The sequence below is a fragment of the Liolophura sinensis genome, chromosome 6, assembly GCF_032854445.1.
Source record: "Liolophura sinensis isolate JHLJ2023 chromosome 6, CUHK_Ljap_v2, whole genome shotgun sequence".
Lineage (NCBI taxonomy): Eukaryota > Metazoa > Mollusca > Polyplacophora > Chitonida > Chitonidae > Liolophura > Liolophura sinensis.
In genome coordinates this window covers 38,085,938-38,093,333 of record NC_088300.1, presented here as the reverse complement: position 1 = coordinate 38,093,333, position 7,396 = coordinate 38,085,938, and the positions used below count along the sequence as shown (strand labels likewise).

The 7,396-nt window shown below is 40.0% G+C and overlaps 1 protein-coding gene across 1 annotated transcript; it reads right to left on the bottom strand.

The window, feature by feature from the left end:
* Positions 1 to 1,167: 1,167 nt before the first annotated feature.
* On the bottom strand, positions 1,168 to 2,565 carry LOC135467172 (tryptophanase-like). The gene has a single exon (XM_064744937.1). It carries the CDS (start codon positions 2,563 to 2,565, stop codon positions 1,168 to 1,170), a length of 1,398 nt encoding a protein of 465 aa, XP_064601007.1.
* Between the last annotated feature and the right edge of the window lie 4,831 nt (positions 2,566 to 7,396).

Here is a 7,396-nt window from a genome sequence, read left to right as displayed (position 1 = left end):
TTTAGCTTAGATAGTATTGTTTGTCTGCTGCGAAACATATGAGAGAACGTGTGGTTGGTTATACAGTGTGGAGAATTGGGTACATCAGCCTGTATACGGGCTTAGAATATTGTATATCAGCCAAACTGTCGTTCAGTACAGTCAAGTTAACTCGACGACGTTATATCCTCAGTTACCATGGTTGTGTCCCCACATGACCTTAATCCCTGGCATAGACATACATAGGTCGGGATTGGGCATTGGCAAGGCATACACATGATGCAAACGTGCTTACCTGTACTGTACCCGTGACGAGTTCACAGCCCTGAGCTTACCTTGTGTAGTAAAATAACTGAGACGTACTTTTCAACAATTGACGACCGAAAGGGTGTTTCCAGAAATCTGAAAGGGCAAAACTTTGTACAGTTTTCAAGATAAGAGCTACTTCACAAAAATGTGTGTTACTGGAAACAGTCTCTTTGGATATTGCATATGTCCGTGACCTGTGCAGCTTTCTTATGTATTTTTATAACGTGGCGTTATAATTACCCAAGGCTGACGATTGCATGCTATGTGGTGATGTGACATAAATTATGGCAGTTTTCTGTGGTTCATGCTCTTTTCAATATAACTTACAAACCAAAATTTTCATTTTATTTTCATTTTTTCGTTTTTGCGTTAGAGAGCGGGGAGTGTCGAGGAGTGATTAGTATTTTGGACTGAAACATTTTTATGACATAATCGAGGAAAATGCATTGTATCGAGTCACTGTAAACAATTCTGAAGGGGAGCCACGATTTTCCGTTTGTCGAGCTGAAAAACAATTGGTCAGTGTCGCATGTAACCATTCTGCTGATGTGCCGTCTCTTTCCCAATAGTCGTACTAAAATGCATCAGTGGGCCAGTGTTGCATGCAACCATTCTGTTAAGGTGCCGTCTCTTTCCTAATTGTCGTACTAAAAATGCATCAGTGGGTCAGTGTCGCATGTAACCATTCTGTTGAGGTGCCGTCTCTTTCCTAATTGTCGTACTAAAAATGCATCAGAGGGTCAGTGTCGCATGTAACCATTCTGTTGAGGTGCCGACTCTTTCCCAATAGTCGTACTAACCATGCTTCAGTGGGTTAGTGTCGCCCGTAACCATTTTGCAGGGGTGGTGATTCAGCTTCCCAGTAGTCCTATCAATGCATTAGTGTCGCCTGTAACCATTTTGCTGGGGCGCCGTGTCTTTTCCATTGGTAGCGCTGGGAAATATTTCCCTATTGATGGGCTCAAGAACGGCCGTGAAATGCCGTAATGGCGATGAGGATTCCATCAAGCGCATTCCTGATACTCTGGTTCTGCGCGCCACTACAGACGCTATGGCATCACTGATGTGCTGTAGGTGCGTGTAGGTGTAGACGCGACCCGGCAGGGCCAAGCGAAGCAATTGCTTGGAACCAGGACTGTCATCAGTTTTCATAATATGTCCTTCTTCCGAACCTCGGATGCCCCCCTCCAGGTATAAAGCACAGTTAAGCGCCCAAGCGGGATTGGCGCTTGAATCAAGGTGCGAGAGAAGGGTACCGGCATCAATGCAGATGGCATAACCACCAACGGGTTCTATAATCGGTACACTTCTCTTTTTGAGCATTTCACCGAAACGTGCTAAGGATTCCACTCTAAATCGCAAATAGTTCTCGTCTAGCGCCTCCATTAGACCGACAGCGGCGGCCTCCATATCTCTGCCGGTCATACCACCGTAAGTGACGAAACCCTCGGCCAGGATTAGATGCTGGGAGAAGAGTGTGTGGTGCGCGGAAGAGTTTGTAGCGAGGAAGGCCCCAGTGTTACAAATACCGTCTTTCTTCGCAGACATGAGGCAGCCGTCACATAGAGCGAACATTTCTCTTGCGATCTGCAGCGGCTGCCGCTTCGCGAACGCTCTTTCTCTTGATGTCACGAACCAACAGTTTGTCGGGAGACGAGAGGCTTCAAGGTAAAAGGGTATCTGATTCTTACGGCAGATCTGGGAGATGGCTTTTACACAAGCCATGCTAACAGGTTGGCCGCCATTTCTGTGGCTGGTCACAGAGAGATACATTAATGACACTTCTGGCTTACCCCTGGCAATATAACGTTCTAGTAAGCTGATTTGAATGTCGCCGTTAAAGTCACCGGATTTGGACGGGTTGACGGAAATGTTGACTGGGATGGCGCCGCACCGCTCCAGATGCACTTTAGCTGTATCCAGAAATCCATTCCCTAACACCAGGCTCCCTTCTTTGACTACAACGTGGAAAAGTATTCTCTCAGCTGCTCGGGCTTGGTGGATCGGAAGAACATGGTGAAAGCCCGTGATGTCTTTTGCCGTTTTATCGAAGATTAAGAAACTCCTGGCTCCTGCATAGCTCTCGTCGCCTTTCATGAAGGCAGCCCATTGAAGGCAGCTCATACTTCCGGTCCCAGAATCGGTCAAAAGGTCATATGTTACGTACTTGGCCGGAACAAGGAAAGGGTTATAACCGGCCTCCTTTAACACACGTTCTCGTTCTGATCGGGATGATATCGACATCTCTTCCACCATCTTAATCTTGAATGGCTCCATCTTAAATAAACAAATATAAATTGACTCCTTTTTCTAAAATATGAAGGCATTAAAGAAGTAAAATTTTCATCAGATGTAGCCACATAGAACATCACTTTTATTTAAAACACATAGCATTTTTTTACATATACCCCAATAACACTAAACGTAGCGGTGTAGCAGTGGCGGAAAGCCATAGCTACACAGATACATACTCGCCATGCAAGCAATGCATCGTTACACAAAATACCATTCTTTGATTATACATATGGCGCATGGAATGCCGATTACGTTGTATCTCTTGTATCTTAAATCATTCAGGTAATGAAAGTTTTCTCTGGTTTCCAGTAAACAAAGTGAATCACAAGAGTATTTAATCAACAGTTACAGAGTTCGACTGTGTGTGTAAGACGTCCGCCTTAAAACGAAAGACGATGGCATTTACGTTAGGCAGCTCTATAAATTAACTATACTGTCGTTGTATGAGCCTGTCGTTATAAGAGCCTATTACTGCAGAAGGCGTCATCAACCCAAACATAGAATCATTGGTGATTCTGATACATTCTATGATATGTATTCAATAATTTTTCCAGTCAATAGCCACTGTATCCACGACGATGACAGATAAGTATATATGCTCGGGGTCACCCCTTTATTGGGTCCTTGTAGGCTACGTCAGACGACTCCATGTTCTACAGGCACTTTTAAACTGAGTGTGCATGCAATGTTCACTCAATTCCTTCATTGCATGAAGAATAAGACTAGGGATATGTTCCACCCTATGTTTGTTATACTTTGAACTCATTCCGAAGTTGTCTTTGTTGTATTCAGTGAAATTGTTCTCTGCAGTGAAAAAAATCGTCTCTCTGGTAAGCCTATGCTAACACCCGATAAAGAGACAGCGAGTAAATATGAGAGAGTGGGGAAGAACTCCCGTTCAAACACTCCTTCTCATCTTCTCGTGTCAGTTGACTCAAGAGTATGGGAACATCTCTAAGCTAATTTATTACTGCTCTCATCATTCACGGCTCTGTTTACTGACTTGGCTTAATTGTCAACACCTGCACACAGGAGCACGTGCCTATACGGTAAAGTAGGACAAAACATGTAAGCGAACAAGCAGCATGAAAGCGAACGTGGTAATGGAAATCTGCTTGTGCGCACAATGGTCGTCAAAGAATACATAATATACATATTCGTGATTTCAATCATGTTAACCCCATGCCGTGTAACACTTTCCTTGGCCGTAGCTTTACATCAGACTAACTGACAATCTCCAAACTAGGATTGAAATATCAACTTGTCACGCGAAGAAAAGAACCATTTACGCCAAGAAGCTTTAAAGTAAACTGATGACTGTAGCAATGACTCCTAGGTGAATATTTTTCGTCTAAACGTTTCGTCTCTTCGATTTTAGACGTTTCCTTTCTAAGACAATGAAGCATGACAGTGAAGTATGACAGTGAAGCATAAAGTCACCATCTACGATTACTTATATACTTATTTTCAGGCAAGTCCTGCGGAACAGAGCATTGTACATTGAAAGGATCATAGGCGTAGACCCGGGTTCAGCTCTAGGTCAACAAACATTTTCCCGCCGCTGACTCGCTAAAATTAGCAGTAGATCAAGTCAAGTCAGACATACATACCTGGACACTGGTCATATTTTGCGTGATGCTTCTCGGAGTGCAGCTTTGGGGGCAAACTCTGGCTCCCTGGCAATCCGTCTTTTTAATACGATGTGTTTAAAGAAAGTGGAACTCGAGCTGCTGCAGGTCATGTGACTGCTCTGTTAGTTCCCGTAATCCGAACAGAGGTTCACATGGGCTGGACGGTTGGTGAGCATAGAAGGTCAAGGGTTTAAACTGACCGAAAGGTTACTTAGCATAGACGATTCAATCAACCAAACCAGCGTTAAACTGTTGTTTTGGGTAAACTGATTGTAGTTTGGCCTTTCTTAGATTTTAAATCATGTACAGAAACTGCATAAGAAATTTTTAAAAGTTAAAATACCAAACCTCACACTTTCGTTATGAGTTTAATTACAATGGCTGATTATACACGAATCAAAACAAGTGCCAAAATATATTCCAAGGCAAATGGTCATTAAAATCAGTCAGTTTAATTATCATGATTAAGTACAATAAACAAACCAACGCTAAAATATATTTTCACTGAGTCAGTCTAATTAATATGTCTCCTGTCCTGAAAATAGTCATTAAACAGAAGGCGTGGTTAAACCTGTGGAGCAAAATGGGGTATTAAATGCTTTGTGCCAACGTTTCTAATATTTCACGCACTGTGCTTGGTCGTATAAGAATTAATACTAATTTCAACCAAATGTTGTTACACCCAGATTCCACACAGAAGAACTTTTACAGGTGATAAACAAAATCCTTTTGTGACCTTCGTTTGAAACTGGTAACACACTGGGATCCAAAAATCAGTTGTAATAAATATCGCCATATAAATAATCCCAAAGTTCCTGATTGTACTAAAACTGATTGACGATATTAATTTAATTCACCGTTGCCTGGAAACACTGATACGAACATGAAAGGGCATTTACATGGTTTCGCGAAATCCCAAAGCAAGCTGTGAGACTGAATTACATTCTCGAAGCCATACAGGTTTTCTTTTTAAAAAAAACTTTGTATAGACAGACTAGCACTGTTCCTTTGATTTATTTTGAAAAGGCATTTGATTCAGTCTCACGGAATTTCCTTCAATAGAGATAGGCTGGGTTTGCATGGAGACTTTCTGTGCTAATTTAAAATGTAGAACATGTCAAGGTGGTGATACAGCTGATGATTTTTTTAATTGGTGGTGAATGCAGAAAGGATGAACCCATTTCACCTTACATTTATATTGCCTGCAGTAAGCATTCTCATTAGAAATAATTCTATGAAAACTCAGTCAAATGAATACAAATTGCAACAGTTTTGCGACTTATCCCAGATTGAGATAAAATGTCGTTAAAGGTGGAGAAAACAGAAAAAAATACATGAAGTTCAGATGAAAGGGTGGGAAAGTTAGTTGTAAATGTGGTCTTCAGTTTTTTTTTTTTTAAATTTTTCTTCGTAGGTAAAAAGACACTCGGCAATCATTTGTGTATGGTGGGTATTTGGGACCACCTTCAACCCGGATTTTGTTCATATTTATATTTTCAATATATTCATAAATATTATCAGAATTCAAATTCACGTGCATATGTTTGAATGTAAACAACAAATTTACATTCAAATAAATTTATTACACATGCATCACATCTTTATTTTGAATGTTATTATGCGACGACGGTAAATACCAAAAGGTGGTCCCAAATACCCACCATACAAAATTTTAAGTACACCTTTCTTCTGCAACAAAAAAAATTCGAAATACAATATCAAAGACCATATTTGCCGGTTTTGATGCTCTTTCACCTGATTTTGGCATCGTTTTTTATGTTTTCTTCTCCTATGAATAAATTTTGGAACTACCTGTGTGCAAGGGGCCAATTTTAGGAATAACCTTTGCTCGATATGTTTCCACTAAATTATGGTCAGATGATATTATTTATCTCCATGATTATTTTGATGAAATTAGTTTTCCATGTTTTACCGTCTTGAATAGTTTCTACATAGGTTTTACATTGTTGCATATGGAATTCAGATGTGTTCTCTTGGTTTCTTTAGAGCGCAAGAGGTAAACGATTCCGAACGATCTAACGACACACACACATATCTTGTCATGAGTTTAAAATTCGCGGTAAAAACAGTTGTGTACGAATACAATAACAGAATACCTTTTATTTGATAAAGTTTGAAAAACGCTGGGAAGAATCATTGAATTTGACTGTGGAAAATAAATTGGTCCAAAGTAAATACTGTTGTAAAACGCTTCACAAATGATGTACAGTTGTTACAGTTTATTCACACGCACTTTCATACAGCACATTCTTGCCCAAAATGAAACTTAGCGATGGCAATACACGTTCTCTGTATAAAACTATAATGTTAATACATTTGTACATTTATTGAGAGTCCAGAAAATTTAGACATGGATATGTTAAACATATATTTCCTTGCTCACTAGTGATACCATTTTAGAATTATTAGAAGTGATGAAAGTGATGCGAATGTTATTAATCTACTTTCACTTTTACAACTTTTCTGTATGTATCGATCTAGTATAAAAATCTATAGTATCAAAATCTATAGTATCAAAATCTATAGTATTAAGATCTAGTATCAAAATCTAGTATCAAGATTTAGTATCAAAATCTAGTATCAAGATCTAGTATCAAAATCTAGCATCAAGAGCAAATCATTCTGCTGGATTTGAAGCTGTCAAGGTAAAAAAATGAAAAATAGTACGTGTCTGAAACGTAAATGCCATTTCACACTACAATAATTAAGAATGAACTCTTTAACTATAAATGCGGTCCGTGTGAAGGTGGATAGATTAACTAATAGGACCCGTGAGTAGATAAACTAAAATGGTGATATATCATTTCATAGATTTTCTTTATTTATTTAGTTGATTGTTGTTTAACACCATACTCAAGACTTAAAGGATTAGTGCCCAGATTTAGCTAATGGTCGAGTAGTATACAGAATAGGAGTTCTGGCACACCCTCCCCCTGGGCCCTCCCCAGAACAAATTAGAGGCCCCCAACCCCTTCTCGTGAAAAGATATAAACATACTAGTATAGGTTCTGGCACACCCTCCCCTTGGCAAATAGAGGTCCCCAGCGGAGGGCCTGATAGCTATCGAAATTCCTTATTAGGTATACAGCGAATACAATGAATAATCATGGGATCTCCCACGATGGAAACGACCAGCCAGCCTATTTGGGCGAAGTTAGTCG